The sequence below is a fragment of the Chionomys nivalis genome, chromosome 10 (assembly GCF_950005125.1).
Source record: "Chionomys nivalis chromosome 10, mChiNiv1.1, whole genome shotgun sequence".
NCBI classification, from domain to species: Eukaryota; Metazoa; Chordata; class Mammalia; order Rodentia; family Cricetidae; genus Chionomys; species Chionomys nivalis.
The window spans coordinates 25,388,925-25,408,561 of record NC_080095.1 but is presented as its reverse complement, the minus strand read 5'-3'; the positions used below and the strand labels follow the sequence as shown (position 1 = coordinate 25,408,561).

General features: G+C 38.4%; 1 protein-coding gene and 1 pseudogene across 1 annotated transcript in view; one reads left to right on the top strand and one right to left on the bottom strand.

Annotated features, from left to right (window-relative positions):
• The window catches only part of Trip11 (thyroid hormone receptor interactor 11), a 72,893-nt gene that overhangs the window by 27,403 nt on the left and 25,853 nt on the right, over window positions 1-19,637 (bottom strand). The window contains exons 10-15 of the mRNA XM_057782241.1: window positions 17,525-17,737; window positions 13,781-16,810; window positions 11,974-12,114; window positions 11,134-11,327; window positions 7,007-7,170; window positions 4,612-4,715 (exon numbers count right to left, since the gene is read on the bottom strand). Coding sequence (XP_057638224.1) covers window positions 4,612-4,715; window positions 7,007-7,170; window positions 11,134-11,327; window positions 11,974-12,114; window positions 13,781-16,810; window positions 17,525-17,737 — 3,846 coding nt within the window. The remainder of the gene's footprint in view (window positions 1-4,611; window positions 4,716-7,006; window positions 7,171-11,133; window positions 11,328-11,973; window positions 12,115-13,780; window positions 16,811-17,524; window positions 17,738-19,637) is intronic.
• LOC130882677 (60S ribosomal protein L28-like) lies at window positions 942-1,571 on the top strand (annotated as a pseudogene).

The following is a 19,637-nucleotide window of genomic DNA, read 5'->3' as shown; positions in this document are numbered from 1 at the left end:
AATACTGTTACTCAGAAAAACCCTGTCTCAAAACCAAAAAAAAAAAGTCAAGAAATACAGTAACAAATGTTTTATTCTTTTAAATCTTTGTAAGTTAACATATATAATGGGATGTTTCATTATAACTATCATTGCACATCTTTGTTCTGTTTCTACAAAAGTTGGATCTACTCTTATAAGAAAACCTCATGGCATACTGTTTGTGTATTTCTCCTGTACTGTCTTGCTATCAGTTTGTGTGAGCACCTTGGATAGTTAGACAGGAATCCTTTGCTCTCTGAGCAATGAAAATGAGGTCAATCGTTGTTCTACTGACTAGCCTTTAACTCCTTTTTAGTGATATACAAAGAGGTTTTCCTTTACTCTTATAGCTTCTTGAGTTTAATCTTAATTAAGATCCTCCTAATTTCTAGACTGTGCACTCAGTCTAGAATTTATTGTAAGAGTTTATTTTCTGTATTTAAATTTTTTTTTTTTTTTTTTTTTTTTTTTGGTTTTTCGAGACAGGGTTTCTCTGTAGCTTTGGTGCCCGTCCGGAACTAGCTCTTGTAGACCAGAGATCCATCTGCCTCTGCCTCCTGAGTGCTGGGATTAAAGGCGTGCGCCACCACCGCCCAGCCTGTATTTAAATTTTTAATATAGCATTTCTCAATGAATATATTTTGACAATTCCTAGCCTATTAAATGTCAGAAGAGCCACCCAGTCTCTACACCATCAAAATCAAGCATTCTCATATCCAGATGTGGTAGCATAGTCTTGTACCCCAGATGCAGGAGTGTTCTGCCACCCTGAGCACAGCAAGATCCTGTCTCAAAACAAAACAAAACAAAAATTACTCTCATAAGCCAAGGCTCCTAACAGGTATGGATTCTTGTTTTGATATAACTAGAATTTATTTCTATATATGGTGTAAGATGCAACACAACTTAATTTTGTCTGAATGGACAGTTTGCCAATATCACTCATTTTTAATTTTTATGTTTACTTTGAGAAAGAGCTTTAAGATACAGCCCTACTTGGCCTAGAACACCCTACACAGACCAAACAGGCCTTGAACTTACAGAGATGTGCCTGCCCCTGCCTTCTAAGTGCTGCACTTACAGCCCTGCCCATCCAATATCTCCTGGAGTTAAAAGTAGTTCAAATCAGGGTCTTTCCATCTCTGGCCACCATCGGGGGAGGAGCTGCTCCCTTGTCCATGCTTCTGTAATGAATAGTCCTGCAAAAGTGCTCCAGATTCCTGAACAAGAGGAATGAGCAGATGTACAGCACCAAGACCAATAATCTCAAATCCTGCAACTTTTTCCACTACAAGCTAGTTCACCACAAGACAGAGGTCATGTAGTCATGAAACACAGATATGGTCAGCGAAAACCAGCTACTTCTTACGTAAGGACAACCACCAACAAGAATGCACGGGCACACTCAGCAGCATCAGGCACAGGATCTGCAGAAACAAGTACTGCCCTGATATGGGCATGGAGCCATCTACAGGGCCAGTGCCATTCTGTGAAGCCAGAAGCCTGGGGTGGTGAAGGGGAAGCTAACCCGTACCACCAAGAGGTCCTGAGCCCCACAACCCAGAAGCAGTAAAAAATCCACTGACTTTTTCAACAACAACAACAACAAAAATAAAATAAACAAAACAGCTCAAATCCGTTTCATTTTAAATTCTCAAATATATTCTGGGCTCCACCTCTGGATTCCTCCTTTGTTCCATTGATCTAGACCATACTGTACTGGCTCTATTTTGATACAGTCCTTCCTCACAGCTTTTCTTTGTTCTAATTTTCCTTGTTATCCTGAAGAATTTACCTCTAAATTCCAGGCCACAGTTTTGGTCTGAGACTTGTCTGGTGTGTTACCTTGGATAGGTTACAGTACCTAGTTATTCATCAGTTACTATGAAGGTCATTTTGCAAGCATGTGTCAAGTCCTTAAGGAAAGCTCATTCCCTGAGTAATCTGGAGATCTGTGGCTGGACCAATCATAAATTCTTAAAGACAGAGACTAGGCTTCCCCCAAAATGACAAAATCCCTTTGATGGACAGCAGCTTCTTCCTAAGCTCACAGAACTCCCTCCAGCTGTGACGGCCCTAACTGCCTGAACTCAAAAGCTCTGTACTATGCCTGTGAGTTCCAGTCAGGCCTTTGATGTGGTCATCCCATCTTGACTGCCAGCCCTCCAAACTCAACCAATCATGACCAATTTCCTGTAATCAAGTTCACGTGTGTCTACATATTATACATATTAATGTATGGACACATATACTCCTTATTGATTCTGCTTCCTAGGGTTTGAACGCTGATGGGGTCTGAAACAAAAAAAAATTAAATAGAAATATATTATTCCAAATCAATAAATCTAAATTTGGTATTAAAAAATTTAAATAATTTTTTTAAAAAATCTAAACATTAAAGAAAAACCCAAAGCACAACTTCATAGTGTTTATATGTACACAGTGGGTTTGCTGTGGTGGAAGTGGAACCCAGGGTATCACAGGTGCTATGCAAGTAATCTATCATTGCACCCCCGTCCCAGACCTCTACAAAGTCAGCAAAAAAAAAAAAAAAAAAAAAAAAAAGCCTCTTTGGACATCAGCACTTATATTTTGTTGTTTTGACATTTGTTTGGATTTTTATTTTGCTTATTCATCTTTTATCTTTATTAATTTCTTCTTAAGTTTCTTCTGGCATATTTTGATTTTCTAAAATTAATAAATTATATTTTAAATTAAGAAAAAAAAACTAGTTTTGTAAAAAAAAAAAAATCCAGACTTCTACTTTAAGAATCTAATAGACAAGCTATTCTAATACCACTGGTCACAATTAAAAGTATGATCTCTGAGAGTTTGAGGCCTGCCTGGTCTACAAATCAAGCTCTAGGAAATCAAGTACTACATAAAGAACCCTGTCTCAAAAAACAAAACAAAAAAATAAAATATGCCTTTGTAGATACATTGATAACTTTAATAAGGCAAATGGAACATAGGAAAGCAGGGCCTATGGAAGGTGTTTGGGTCACTAGAGCACTGTCCTTCAGGAAGAATGAATGCCACTGCTGCAGGAGTGGGTCCTTATAAGAAGGACAAGTTCAGGCCCCTCCTGCTGCATCTCTTTAGTTCTACAATGGGACGATGCAACAAGAAGGCCCTTGTCAGATACAAGTCCCTCAATATTGGAGTTCCCAACCCCCAGAACCATCAGCTAACAAAATTATTTTTCACAGGAAATGAGAAGCTGTGGATTCATTCTGAGTTAAGAAAAAGTAGGTTTGATCAAAGAAGACCCCCTGAGAAATATCCAATAGGAGTGGATGGCCCAGATGTCTAGGTTCTACATCCAGAACAGTTTCAAGACTGCTGGCTGAGATGATCGAGCATCACAGAAAACTCCAGTTAGGACATGATCATAATTCTAAATTTTCTTTAGGTCCCATAAGATCAGCATCCCCAATCAGCAGGAAGTAGCCTAGAAAACTATACCCACATTCCCAAAAACTGGATTATGGATGTTTGTCTTTGTTTAGAGTGTTAGTTATAAGTCATTATGGATAATAGGCAGGTAAAAAACTAAACAAAGGAGATTAGATTCAGAGGTCTTGTATTCAGAAAAAAAAAGGAAGTGCTGTGGAACAATGGTCTTGTACCCTGTAAAGATTTGTCAGTTGTATTGGTTTAATAAAATGCTGATTGGCCAGCAGCCAGGCAGGAAGTAGAGGTGGGGCAACAAGAACAGGAGAATGCTGGGAAGAGAAAAGGCACAGTCTGCAGTCATCACAGAGGAAGTAAGATGAGACTGCCTCGCTGATAAAAGGTACCAAGCCACATGGCTAACACAGACAAGAATTAAGGGTTGATGAAGGATATAAGAGTTAATAGGAATCTTGAGCTAATGGGCCAACCAGTTTATAATTAATGTAGACCTCTGTGTGTTTCCTTGGGGCTGAATGACTGCAGGATTGAGCAGTATAAAAATCTCAGGCAACAGAAGTCACTTTGGTGTCATATCTCTGCAGCAGGGTTGAGTTCACCCATACCTTCCATATGACTTTTATATATAAAATAGAAAATAATGAGAAAAAAATTCAAGAGGCTTTAAAAGAAAAGACTGTGCATGGTGAGTCACTCCTGTAATCAGCATCTGGAAGGCTGAGGCAAGAACCAATCACTGAGAGCTCAAATACAGTCTGAGCTACAAAATGAAACCCTGATGCAAAAAACAAAAACAAAACAAACTCGCTCAAATTGCTAGAATCAGTAATAAGGGAAGGAACACTTCTTGTTCTAAAAGATCAAACAATATATAATATTAATACATAACAAATACAGCATACAAAATATTTTATTCAAAAGAGAAAAATTCAACTTAATCTTGTAGATGAATTAATTTTCATTTTGCAGAGTCCCCAAGATACTGAGGCATGCTAAAGCATCCAAAGTTCCTTTTATCTCACGTTCGCTTATGTCACCTGTGAGATGCTGAGCCTGACAGTTCATTGTTAAACCCAGTAGAAGGCTGAATACAATCACTCAAACATTAAATAGTAAATGAATGGTTTATGAGAATATTTCCAAGACACAGCTCTTAAAAGAAAGCATTTTGCCTACCTGCAGGGATAACACTTTTCCTTCCAGAGTCTCTGCTTTCTTCTTCCATTCAGCTAAGATATGGTTTTGCTTTTCTAATTCAGCAGAATACATAGCTTTTTCCTCTAAGAACAAAGGAAAGTTACAGTAATATTTTCCAACAGTGTATAAAGCTGGAATTTTACATCACTTGGGCTTTTAATAATTAAAAAAAACATTTAAACATCTCAAAAGGGAAGTACAAATGTCTCACTAAGACATATCAAGTGGCACTGACACCAGGAGCCGTTAGCCTCGTAGGCTCTTCTCCCCATGTGATGACCCCATTCTGCCTCCCCTTTAGCAACACTCTCTACAGCCTCTTTGTCTATGCCTTTGTTCTCATAGTCAGTCTAGAAATTACATTAAAAATAGTCTTTTTATTTTTCAGTCCCACTCCGTAGCCCTGGCTGATGTGTAACTCAGAGATCAGCCTACCTTTGCCTCCAGAATGCTCGGATTAAAGGTGTGAACTACCCACCTGGAAATCATATATTGGATTTCAACTAGAAGGACAGCCCTAAGGGGTCACACAATTACAAATTTAAAGATTTTCTTAGGCACAAAAATATCCTCTATCCCCCCTATCAAACTAACAGTTAACCCAATCAATAATTACCAGATGTACTGAGTCAACAAATTGATGGGTCAGTGACTTAAAGTGGGTAAACTTAATGATGGTAGGGAGAATGTAACGAAGCAAACTTTTTTCTTAGAATAAAAATGTTCTGTTTGAGTGTCTCTAAAACAGTACTTTTCCATTTGGGATAGAAAATGTAGCCACCTCAAAGCACAAATGAACAGCTAAGAACAAGCTAGTACTTCAAAGGTTAGTTATTACAATTATTAACACTTAAGAGGGGCTTCAAACTCTAGCATCTCAAACCTAATCATTCTGAGTGTCATTCTCCTCTTATATGCGCTTCTTTTACATTCTGTGTGTGTGTGTGTGTGTGTGTGTGTGTGTGTATGTATTTTTGAATTTTTTCTTTTTGTGGGGTTGGGGGTATTTCAAGACAGGGTTTCTTGTGTAGCTGTGGTGCCTGTCCTGGAACTAGCTCTTGCAGACCAGGCTGGCCTTAAACTCACAGAGATCCGCCTGCCTCTGCCTCCTGAGTGTTGGGATTAAAGGCGTGCGCCACCACTGCCCAGCTGGTTTTTGAAATTTTTGAGTCAGGGTCTTCTCTACGTACCCTGGCTGTCCTCGAACTCATTATGTAGATCAGGCTTGTCTCAGACTCACAGACACCGGCCTGCCTTTGTCACCCTAGTTTGGGTGTTCATGGTGTTGTCCCCACATCCAGCCCCTTATTTATTTATTTGCGTGCATGTCTGAGTGCACTTGGACAACAGTGTGTGTGCAGGTCAGGAGAACTTGCAAGAATGGGTTCTCTCCTTCCACCACGTGGGTCCTGGGGAATCAAACTCAGGTCCTCATACTTAGCAGCAAACACCTGTTCACTGAGACAACTCAGCAGTCCTGAATAATCTCCTTTATCACCTGATTTTCTTTCTTCATTTTATTTACCTTTCTAACTCCTCAACTTTTGGCTCAGCATTGTGCACTGGCTGCTCTTCCAGAGGACACAGGATCAATTCCTAACACCCATATGGCAGCTTACAAATGTCTGTACACTCCAGTTCCAGGGATCCAACACCCTCATATAGACAAAAGTGCAGGCAAAACACCAACACACATAAAATAAATACAGAAAATAGTTTTTTTTTTGATTTTTCGAGACAGGGTTTCTCTGTAGCTTTTTGTTTCCTGTCCTGGTTGGATGGCAGTGATGCACACCTTTAATCCCAGCACTTAGGAAGCAGAGGCAGGCAGATCTCTATGAGTTTGAAGCCAGCCTGATCTACAGAGTGCATTCTAGGATAGCCACGGCTACACAGAGAAACCCTGTCTCAAAAAAGCAAAAACAAACAAAAACAACAAAAAACAGTTATACTCGTCAACTTTCACCTTAATTAGTAATGATATATTAAACTTTTTTATTTTTTTTTATTTTTATTTTTTTTTATTTATTTATTTATTATGTATACAATATTCTGTCTGTGTGTATGCCTGAAGGCCAGAAGAGGGCACCAGACCCCATTACAGATGGTTGTGAGCCACCATGTGGTTGCTGGGAATTGAACTCAGGACCTTTGGAAGAGCAGGCAATGCTCTTAACCTCTGAGCCATCTCTCCAGCCCCCATATTAAACTTTTTTAAAAAATCAAAATAGCTTTAGTCATAAAAGAAGTGTGAATTTACTTGGTGGTGGTGACAATTAAGGACTTCCTATATCTAACTTCATATTCAAATAAGGCAAAATTACCATAACCAAAATTTTTCTTTACTAAGACATCGGCCAACTAGGTGACATACCTTGTTGGAAGTGCTCGAGGACCATCTGCAGATTGGCTAGTGACAGAGCATACTGCTTTACTTGTTCCTGAGAGACAGAAAGCTGCAGGGCAGTCTCGTCCCTCTGCTTGGAGACCGTGCTCAATTGTTCTTGCAACGATTCTACTTGCACACTGGCTTGATGGCTTCAAATAAAAGAATACACGCAAACTGCTTCATCTACTTAAGTAATTTAACAAAAAAATACTCTCCTTACATCTTAATACATTAAATTCCAGTTAGATTGCAAGGTATTTAGTGAGCATGTAGCAAAACAAACAAAAGTTTCTCAGGCACGGAGTCTAATCACACCTTTCTGTGCCTCATACAAGAAATTATGGTGAACCCAGAACTTTCGGATGGTCATCCCACTGACAAGTTGTTCTGATTGCTTATCTTTTTCTATTAACTTTCTTCTGTCTATATTACACACACATATGGAAGCCCTTCATTTCTCTAAATAGGAATCTAAAGATTCCCTAAGAGATTTATTTATGCAGCAACTGTCTTTGTTGCTTTTCTCCTTACTGTGACCAAATACATGAAAAGAAGTAATTTAAGAGAGCTTATATGGCTCAGTCTGCGGGTATAGTCCATCATGGCAGAGAAGTTACAGTGGCAAGAGTTTGTGTAAGCTGCTGGCCAGGCTGCATCCACAGTCAAAAGGCAGTCAACAGTGCATGATTGTGTTTAGCTTGCATTCATTCTCCTTTCTATCCCGTCCAGGACCTCAGATCATAGGAAGGTGCTGCCCACAGTAGAGATGGGTCTTCTCAGCTCAATCAGCCTCTCTGGATAATTCACAGGCATGGGCAAGGATTTGTCTGCTGGATTCTAAATCTCCTGTCAAACTGGCAATACTAACATCATAGCACCTATTCAGGCTTACATCTTATTTTGTTTGTGTTTGCTTGTTTGTTTACTTATTTATTTATATTATTTTTTGAGACACGGTCTCACCATGTAGCCCTTGACTGGCCTGTAACTCACTAAGTACTGGCCTCAAGCTCTTAAAGACCCAACTGTCTAGAAAGTGCTTAAAGGCATTACAAGGATTAAGGGCATGCACTACCACACTTGGCCTGGTTTATATATTATCTTTGAGTGTATCTTTGATGAACGAAGGTTATTTTCAAAATATCACAATGGTCTTCATTGTATTTAATATCCAGTTAAACCCTACTCAAGAGTAACTAATAAAACCAATTAAAAGTAACTCAAATTGGAAGATATTTTACCCAACAGCACCCTCTTGTGGAAACAGAGGTAAACTAAGACCTAAATTGTCCCCAAATGCTCCTGGGATTTATTCATTCCGATGACTGGTATAACTCTAAGGATAAACGAGCTTTTAAAATACTCAGCTAACAGACAGTAGGCATTACTTTGTTAAATCTATATGGCCTATAGATTGTATTTACTCATATAACAAATATTTACTATTAGTTTATGTTTAAGATATGTTGTGGGAAGGATAAAAGATGAAACATTTTTAGATACAGGCAAACTTACACTTTCTTTGATATGAGAGAGGTTAAGACATGCAACAATTTGTTATTAAGACATGCAACAATTACTAAAAGTAAATATAAGGGTCATCAAAGACTCAAAGCTCTCTATACAGTTCAGAAAAAAGGCATTACTACAGGGTTTGGGTTTAGAAATGAGGGATGGGGCACTAAATAATAATCCTTTGTGAAGAAAACATAATTTGAAAAATAGGTGAGAATCACAAAAAAAAACACTTAAAAAAGTCAAGTCCATCCTTCAGTCAACATGAAAAGAAAAAGTAGGGGAAAAAAGAAATAGGAAAACAGTATTGGGGAAATGAGTAATACAGATTGGTCAGAGAAGGCCAAAACTCTACTTGAGGCTGCTTATCTCAGAAGTTATAGGGAAGGACAGAGAGACCTGAGGGTGTTTGGGCATTTTAATAATACAAATGTACAAACAACCACTCATTGTTTCCATTTCACATTAAACAAGCTTTCTCATCTAAATCAGAAAGCACAACAACATACTATGTAAGTAGGGGAAAGGAATCACTTTTAGTGCTGTCTCTACTTACAACCTCTTTGAAGACAGAACTATCTACTGTCTCCTCATATCACCCCCAGCACTGTACACAGTAAAAAGAGGGGAAAATGTAATATAGAATTTAGAAATATAGTTGTTGTAGAATATTATTTTAAGATGTGTTACATTTGTTTATGCTGTGGAAGATTTGTTTTAACGATACACAGATGTGTTGCATTCTTTTATGCTGCATTTGTTTAACTCTGTGAAGCTGTGTTACTCTGCCTGTCTAAAACACCTGATGGTCTAATAAAGAGTTGAAAAGCCAATAGGGAGGCAGGAGAAAGGTTATGTGGGGCTGGCAGGCAGAGAGAATAAATAGGAGAAATCTGGGAGGAATAGAAGGCGTGAGAAAAGAAGGGGCCAGACACAAAGAGCGAAAGTCAGATACACAGAAGAAAACAAAAAAGCCCAGAGGCAGAAGGTGATGGGATAATTTAAGAAAAGCTGGCAAGAAATGAGCCAAGCTAAGGCCAGGCATTTATAAGAATAAGACCCTGTGTGATTTATTTGGGAGCTGGATGGTGCCACCCCACCTCAAAAAAGTCAAATGTGTGAAATAACCAACAAATAGTCATAATTTTCCTATAAGTTCATTAACAGCACGATCTCAAAAGTTTTAACATGCCCCTTGACCTACAAGTTTCATTTTTTCAATATTTACACTAAGGAAATATTCTGACATCAACACAGAAAGCATATTTTCAGGTTTCATGGCAATATTCTTAGGTATCTTCAAAAGTTAAAACACCGTAGAGAGATGGCTCAGTGACTAAGAATGCTTTCAGCTCTTCCAGAAGCCAAGTTTGATTCCTAGCAGCCCCATCAGGTAGCTCACAATCCAGCTCCAATGGGAATCAGTGCCCTTTTAGGGTTCCTACATAGGTACCTGCATGCACATGGTACACATAAATATTTAAAAAATGCTCTAAGTGTCCAGTAAATAAATTAATGGTATACTATGCAGTCATAAAATATTGCTGTAGAAATATACATTTTACTGTATAATGACATATTACTAAATGCTAAAAAAGAGGTCACAAAACAGTAGCAATTATATGATCTCATTTTTGCTCTTAAAAGACAAAATACAATACAAAGATGTAAAATGGTACAAAGGATGATTTGGGGTGAATGGAGCTGTACTTTCTGTCTTTTTAGCTTGTGTGATTTTCTAACATGTAATATTCTTGTAGGGTGCAGTTACGTACACCAGTAATCCTAGCACTTGGGCAACAGAAGCAGGAGGATTTCAGATCTGAGGCCAGTGTAAGTTAATGAGACCCTGTCTCAAATCAAAACCAAGTACTAAGAATAAAATCTTTCTACTGAGAAAATGAAAATGTAGAGTATTTAAGAAGGGACTCAGTCACTCAAAACTTCTAATAAGCCACAGGGTGGTTCCCCAAGCTGGCCAGGTCTCGACCGGCCACTTCTGCCACACTTTTGTCTCTAACATCCACACGCGGTCAGCTTCTAATCGCCTGCTGAAAAGTAATGCCAGATGAATTAAATTAGCTCCTGCGGGATGGACAGAACCCAGCAAGACCTGCCAACATCTCAGGACCAGTCCCCTAAAATGACAAGTGACATGAGTGTGGGGAGGGGCGTAGTTAAGCAGCAGGAAGTCTGAGAGCTAGATCCTCATGTGTGCCTATCTTGATTGAGTATTTACACCACTTTACCCTAAGATTCTGCAACTATAAAATGGAGACAATGACTTTTGTGAAAATGAATTTAAACCAATGTAAGCAAAATGTTTACTCAGCACGACACTCAACAAGTGACCAGTTAAAAGTCGTGCAAAAAGTGCTGGAGAGATGGCTCAGAGGTTAAGAGGTTAAGGCTGATCTTCTGGAGGTCCTGAGTTCAATTCCCAGCAACCACATGGTGGCTCACAACCATCTGTAGTGAGATCTGGTGCCCTCTTCTGGCCTTCAGGCATACAAGGAGGCTGAACACTGTGTACACAATAAATAAATAAATCTTTTTTTAAAAAAAAAAGTAGTGCAAAAAGAAAAACAAAAATTTACCTTGCATTTTCCATTGCATTCGAAGATGAAACTAGCTTTTCTTCCAACATTGCCACTTTCTTCCTTAGTTTGGTCTCTCTGTCTTCTGCAGCCAAAGCTTCCCGGGTATAAGAATCTTCAGACTCTAAGAGGTGGTCGCGCAATCTCTGGAGCTCCTGATTTAACCGGGACTCTTTGTCACGTAAGTGTTGAACCTGGGCAGAGGACCTTTCTTTACTTTTCTTTCATGCAATGTCCCTTCCCATAAAACATTATATCATCAAATTATTCCATATTATGGAAATGTATTAATACATTAATATTAATTATACATATGTACCAATATGTAATTATAACAGCTAATTATAACATTTATTTTAAATAATTATTAATTATAATATAAATTAATATATTTTAATTAACTATATAAATAACAATTTTTACTTAGCTATAACCAGTATAATTATTATTATAAATATCAATTACATTATGTATTATATATAAAACAATATATTAGTACACTAATGTCTCACATTTACCAGGAAAACTTCTCCCCAAATTACATTTTAAAAGACTCAAATGGAAGCTTTACATTTGTAAGGACTCATCTGCACGGTTATAACAGAAATAGAATACAGAGGTAATGGGCTCTTAAGGCAGAGTAAGTTTTAGTAAATCTCATAAAGTGAGATAATTTTCTGATGCACAAGGTATGTATCAGAGTTAATCTTTCAAAAACTAAATTATAGTGTCCCCCCATACAGCATATCAGAGGAAGAGAAAAATCACAAGATGATCATTTGCCTTAAATAACAGTTACTAAACAGTCAGCGTGTGTCACTGTCCATTATTGTGCAATACCTCACTCTGTAGGGTACTGTTTTCCATTTGCTTCTGTTTCAGGGCCAACATAACTTGGTCTCTCTCCTGCTGGAATATAACTGTCTTCTCCTGCATTGATTTAACTGTATTTAAAAGTTGATTTAACTCCCCAGCCTTGCCCTTTTGGAAAGAAACAATTTTAGCTTTAAAGAATAATAGATTTTTCAAAATGACATTTTCTTCATTAAATAATTTTAAAATATAGTTAATAATAACATCAACAAAATCCAAAAATGTCCTTAGAAAGACGATCTGAAGGAGTTTAAGGAGACATGACATCTAATGTGGTATCCTACACAGCCCTGCACCAGAAGGACACACGGCGAGGACTGAAGGGTTCAATAAGCATGAACTTGCACTGCTGCAATGTTGGCTCAGCATCTTAATAACTCCTGAAATACACAAGACAGGACCAATAAGAGAAGCTGTGTGTGAGGTAGATGAAAACTCTCTTCACAATCTCTACAGCTCATCTATAAACCCAAAGCTGTACTAAAGGAAACATTTATTAGACATGTTTTATAGAGGTTTGGTGCTGCTTCAACTTGATGTGCTAGGCGTTGTTGACTCTCCATTGGAGGCCTTACCCTTTCTGAAGAGTGGGTGGGGATGAGCGGAGGAGAAAGAGGGGGAACTGTGGTTGGTATGTAAAATGAATAAAAATATTTAAAAATTAAAAAAAATAATATTAAACAAGCAAACAAAAATATTTTAAAGAGAGCCAGGTGTGGTGGTACATGCCTTTAATTTCATCAGAGATTACTGGATCTCTGTCAGTTTAAGGCCATCCTGGTCTGCACAGTAAGCTCTAGACAAGTCAGAATTACATAAGACTCTATCTCAAGACCTTTCCCCTTACACACACACACACACACACACACACACACACACACACACACACATGTTTTCAAGGGCTCCAGGAATCTATCTTATTGGTAGAGGACTTTCCTAGCACATTTGAAGAGGCCAAAGTTTCAATCACTAGTACTTAAAAAACAAAATACAGAAAAAGGAAAGAAACATTTTAAGATAGTAGGACATAGGAGATATGAAGGGGAAAATGAGAAAAATCAGAGGAGACTTTTACTTTGGGAGTATAACACAGAAGAAGAGAGAAGGAGGAAGGAAGCAAAGAAACAACACTAAATGCATTTGAAAACACTATAGAGAAATATTATTTTGTTTACTTAAAAAATATAGGGATGTATGTGCACATACATACACAGTTTAAAGGAAGTCATACTATTTGGAGTTACACTACAATGTCCCCTACAAGAGCCACAGCCTACCCTACAAAAACCCCAGTGCTAGGTGTTGGACAGCTTCCTTTGAATTGCTGGTCAAGAGAGTCCAGGAGACCCCAAACAGCACTGACATTGCACTTGGTTGCCTTCCAGAACTTGAAGATAAACCCACCGCTGAAGACACCACACACTTCGGACATAGGACTGGGGGAACTGAACTGGCACTGACCTGGAAGCCTCTTCCTTGAGCACTAGGCTCTCAGAGTGTCTAAAAGTGGATGCAAGAGGCATAAGGAGAAAAACAAGCTAGGATATCATCAACTCAGGAAGTTATAAAGAATTAATCTACTACTAAAAATATTTGAAAATATCTTGTAATTTGGGGGTGAAGAAACTGCACATGAACCCAAAATACCTTTAAATAAATATTCCTAAGTGAGCAACGTCAGACTTTCTCAGAAACAGTAGCAATAAAGTAACTAACACATTAAAAAGGCTCCTTGGTCATCAACATTTGTCTGCATACTCCACTGAGAACATACCTGTTCTTTTTCTTTCAAGAGCTGTTCAAAAGCAAGCGCCTTCTCTCTCATCGAATGGCATTCAAACTCTTTTTCTCGCAACATGACGGAAAACTTCATGTTGGTCTCTTGTAGTGCCTGGTATTCTGTTTCCTTCCCCCTGGAAGTTTCCATTATTTTTTCATTTTCCCCCTTCAATTTAGAAATGTCCATTTCTAAAATCAATATCCTCTCCTTCAAATTTGTCACAGCTTGTCTCAGAAGCTCATTTTCATTCACTTTGTTAGTGAAATTTTCATTTGAAGAATGCAATTGGTCACTTTTGGCTTTGATTAAGAGGTCTTTTTCCTTAAGTAAGTTTTGTAAAACCTCTTGTTTCTCCTTCAGCTGCTTCATTTCCAAATCGGTTTGCTTGTGTTCTCTTCTCCCTACCTCTGAGGAGGCAGCCACAGACTCTGACAGTCTCTGGTTGTTTTCCTGGAGTGTTCTGATCGTGGCATCTTTTTCCTGTAGTGACCTTCTCAGGTCATCCAGTTCTTGTTGAAGCAACTGAGAGGACTCACACGGCCCAGCAGACTGGCTTGTCTTCAGAGGCTCTGCTGACTGAGTGGTAAGTGATGAGCCAGAAGAGAGCTGGGGTGACATAATATCAAGTTTTCCTAAAAGAAGGTCCTTGGTGTTACAAAGCTGCCCTATGCTTTGCTGAACTTGTGCCAATTCCTGCCCAAAATTCTTCAATTTGGTTTCATTCTGCTCATAACTGTGAATCAGCCCCGTGTAGTCTACTTGTAATTTAGAATTGTTATCACTATCAACCAAAACTTGGGCCTGAAGTTGGTGGAGCTCTTCCTGAAGCTGGGCTGACTCATGCTGCATATTTTGGACGGTGGTCATCACCTGCTGTTTCCACTCTTCCATTTTCTTCACTTGCTGTTTTAGCTTGTCACGTTCCTGTAAGAGCTCCTCAAACTGGTTACTATTGACTCCTCCAACCTCGTTACCTGTGCCAGAAGTTTGCAACACCGTCAGCAGGGTCTGGCACTTCTGACTCAGTGCATCTATTTCAATGTCTTTTTCTCGAATAATCCGTGATAAATTCTGAATAGTTTCTTTAAACATATCTTGACCACTACTTTCAAATCTAGCAGACATTTTTTTATTCTCATCTTGCAGCTTAATAAGGGCTGCTTCTTTGGCACTAATAATATCTATCATTTTGTGATAGTCTGTTTTCAGCTGGCTATTTTCCCTTGTCTTCTCATTTAAGACAACCATTACTTTCTCTCTTTCCATAGCGTAGGCATGCAGCTGCTGCTGGAGGTATGCAACATCCTGAGAATAGGAGACTGAGGAAATCCTGGCATGAAGCGCTTGTATCTCCAAGTCTTTCTGCTGGATAATCTCAGTGAGCTTGCCAACTTCATCTTTGGACAGCTGATCTATCTGTTTAGTTAAAGACAGATTCTTTTCATTCAGAAGCTTAATCTCCAGCTCCCGATCTTTTATCCCCTTCACTAACCTTTCCATTTCAGCTTTGGATAAATCATGCTTTTCACTTTCATTTTCTAGATTAAGGCTCTGAACTTCTGTTTCTTGAAAAATATCAGAATTCTCTGTTGGAATGTCCCGTCTTTTTTCATGCAATTGGGCTTTTATTTGTTCAACTGTTTTTTGCAAGTTCTTAATTTCCTCATCTTTTTCTAAAAAGAGCTGGGTGTGTGTGATACTCATTTGTTCATGCTGGTATCTTAACTCATCCATTTCTTTCTTCTGCTCCTGTAGAGACTGGAGCAGTTGCATTTTATTCTGGTTTTGATCTTCAATCATCTTCCGGTGCTGTTTAATTTCTTCTTCCAAATTATCCTTGATGGTGTGGAGCTCAGACAGCTCAGACTCTAGCTCTGTGGTGCTGTCAAGGGTTCTACGCTCAAGCACGGGCACAGTCCGACTCTGCTGTTCCCTGAGCCGCTCCAGTTCTTCTTGCAAGTGGTTGTTCTCTTCTTTCATGGATCCAAGACTTCTATCCTTTTCCTCTACCATCTGCCTGAGAGCCTCATTGTTTCTTAAGGCCTGCGCACATTTGTCCAACTCCTCCTGCAGTTCTGAACTTTTTTCTTTAAGTTTCACAATACAATTTTCTTTTTCGTTTATAAGTCGTGTCAATTGTTTCTGCTCTTCTAAACTAGACAATAAAGTTTCCTTCATTTGTTGATGATCAGTATCCATTTGCTCAATACTCTTTTTGAGCCCTGCTATTTCAGAGTCTTTTTGCTGGCTGAGCCGAATTAAGCGCTCATGTTCCATCTGTAAGGCAGAGGTACTCAGGCTGCGTGTGCTGGACAGTTCCTCAATAGTTTGCTTGTATTTGTTTGCTTCCTCCAACAGCCTCTTTTCAGCTCCACACAATTCTGCTTCTAGCTGCGCCTTTTCGCATTTCAGAGTCTCCAGCAAGGCAGTTTTTTCCAGAGAAATTTGGTTGTTGCCAGCAATAGATTCTTCCAACTGATTTCTTACATCCTCACATGCTACAACCAACTTTTCATTTTCTGTTCTGAGATCAAAAGCAACTTGCTTCAAATGTTCATTCAGCTCTTCTATTTCTAAAAGATTCTGCTTTAAGTTTCTAACTTCATTTTCCCTTTCCTTAAGTAAATCATCCTTCAAATTACTGTCAGAGCCTTGGGTTTGAGACCGTGTCAACTCATTCCTGACTGTGGACAGCTCCTCCTCATTCTGCCTGATGTGTTCCCTCAGTTCACGGTTCTCCTTCTGGATGCTGAAATTATTTTTCTCTGATTTACTTAGTTGCTCTACTAAATCTTCTACTTTATCTTCGAGCTTCTGTCTGGTTAACTGTAAATCACTTAGGGCCCGTTCACTGTCAGTCAGCTTTTCTTTCTGCAAGTCTAACTCTTTGGTAATGTTCATTTTATCATCCTCGAGTTGATGGATTTTCTGTTTTTCATCATCTAGATCTTCTTTTAGTTTCTTGATGACACTATCTCCTTCACTTTGCTGTTTTGATAGCTGATCTTTTATCAAAATCACACGCTGAAAGAAAAATTAATTTGCACAGTAACTTTGTGACATTTTCTCATGTCAGTATCTAAAGAAAATTTTGTAAAATTTCATACATCATATAATAATAAAATGAGTATTTCTAATCCTTCTTTAAAAATAACTTTCTAACCCATTATGTCTCACAAAATATTTACAAAAGTTTTTCATTTTAGGCTGGGTGGTGGTGGTGCACGCTTCTAATCCAGCACTTGGGAGGCAGAGGCAGGAAGATCTCAATGAGCTCAAGGCCAGCCTGGTCTACCAGGCGAGTTCCAGGACAGCCAGGACTGTCACACAGAGAAACCTCATCTTGAAAAATCAAAAAAAAACAAACAAACAAACAAAAAAAACCAAAGTTTATCATTTTAGGAGTAAAAATCTAAAATCAGAAAAGGTTAATCACATGTTCTCTTTCTAACACCAAAGCAAGCATCAACAAACAGTAGCCCACAAGCTGCTAACTATCTCTGTACATAGTTACCAAGCAAACTTATGCTTGCTTGTTCACATATCATTCAGTGAGATGAGTATGTTCCAAAATATGTTCTACAAATTTAAAACATACTTTACTAACTAGTACTTTAGAGACAAAGTCGCATCTCTGATTATATCAAAAACAAACTAAAATATGAAACCACCAAAGTATACCCAGATGACTGGATGTAGTGTGCTCCTCATGCCTCATCATATTTAATGCAGTTTTACCTTAGTAGCCTCTTGGTTCTGCTTGTCCAGTTCTTCCAACTCAGCCGTGAGTATTTCATTTTCATGAATACTCTGATTCAGTTCTTGTTCCTTCACCTCCAAGTTAAGTTTCAAATCACGAACTTGAGAAAACAAATCTATGTCCCTTGTAGCTGTACTTTTAATGGCTTCATATTCATTGTTCAGTTTGGAAAGTGATAGCTGAAGTTCTTCCTTAAATGACAAGAAGACAGGGAAAGCAGGACAAGCCATCCATCATTCAAGAAGAGACATCAAAAGGTGAACCTTACAGGCATGAATAACCTATAATAACAGGGGTCTCTATTTTAAATCCTTTGCATCGGAACAAGTCACAGCCTTCAGTCACACACAGTTTACATAGAGCTCCAAGCAGAGCTTTTCTACAGCTCTGCGCTCACCTTCTAGCCCTACCTTTCTGCAGAGGACCATTCCTAGGGCAGAGAGCCTTTTCTATTCTATTCCCATAAATACCAACCTTATCCTTATACCTACCAAACACACGCTTAATAAAAGCCCCCAACCTCATCTCTTCCATTCACTCCCTAACACCCAAAGTAAATAAAAATGAAGAAAATTGGTACTCATTCAGACTGTAAGCTCTAATTAGAAAATAAAAAGTCCATTTTTTTCATTAAAGGAACTTACTTATTATATGATTCGATTAGTATACAAAACCTTCTCTTAATTGAAGAATGAACCTGTTTCCTTTACCTTCTGAGCAAGACCACCAGGCTCACTTCTCAAAAACCCAACATTACTAAACACAGACCTACACATGTTTTTAATAATCTAATATGTAATAACATTTTCTTAAAAAACCTAGGAAGTTAAATAGTCCTCTATGATTCAACATCATTTTCTCATGATTATGTTTGTTATAAGGTACATAAAGTCTTCTTCCCCAAGCTTTTTAAAACTCAATTTTTCTGAGATCAACTTTGAAATAAATAATATCAATTTCCTTTAAAGAACCTAATAGTTCCATATAAAAGAGGCCTATAAAACTGTATGAGAGTATCGCCACCATCTCTCTTTCTCATTTCCTTTCAATTCAAACACTTATTCTGAACTGTCCCAGAAAGATGGAGCCAGGTGTAGGGGTTTATGACTGTTGTCCCAGCACTTGTGGGGCTGAAGCAAGAGGACTGCTATAATTTTGAGGCCAGCCCGAGGCTATATAATGAATAACAGGCCAGGTCAGTCTAGGATACAGAGTGAGACCCTATCTCAAAAAAACAATAACAAAAAAAAAAAAAAAAAGTAGGTGAAAGGTGAACAGACAGCTTAGTAGTTAAGAACCCTTACTCTCATAAAAGACTCAAGTTTGGTTCCCAATGTGAGGCTCACAACAGCCTGTAACTGTAGTTCCAAGGAATCTGATAATCTCTTTTGGCCTCGACAGACACCAGGCATACATGTGGTCCATATACTTCATGCAGGAAAAAGACTCGTATACATAAAATAAAAATAAATAAATTGTAAAAAAGGAAGAAAGAAGAAAAAGAAAAGAAAGCAAGCATTATTTCCTTAAGTCTTTCTAAAGTTATCTGACCATTTAGGAGAACTGCAGATAACCTTTTTCGGGCTGATCTGAGGAGTACATCTGGCATTAAGTGGGAAACAAATACAATTCAGCGAAGAGTTACAGAGACTCCTAACGGTGGCCAGAAAATTGAAAATATAAGAAAAGCTGGGAGGTCCTACAGGGTTTGGGAAGAGAGGCCTACAACTAAAAAGCGTAGTTAGGTCAGTTAGATAAAGAGGAGGATTCCGTGGGAGCAGAACCAGGAGCAGCACACACATGGCAATAAGAACAGTGATGTGAGTCACTACCAGTACTCTGTGGAAAACAGCAGCAACCATCTCATGTCCAGGGCTGTACACTACAACCTAGAACTCAAAACCATCATGCCTCTCTGACAACACTGCCTATATTCTGATGTAGAAAGAAGCTGAAATGAAAATCTTAAGGGACATAGAGTAGCATGTTGACACTGCTATTTCTTAAGGATATATATGCAGAGACAGACATGTATTGACATACCCAGGAACAGTGGTATTCTAGAAATATGAAACACAGACTGTCTTTGGG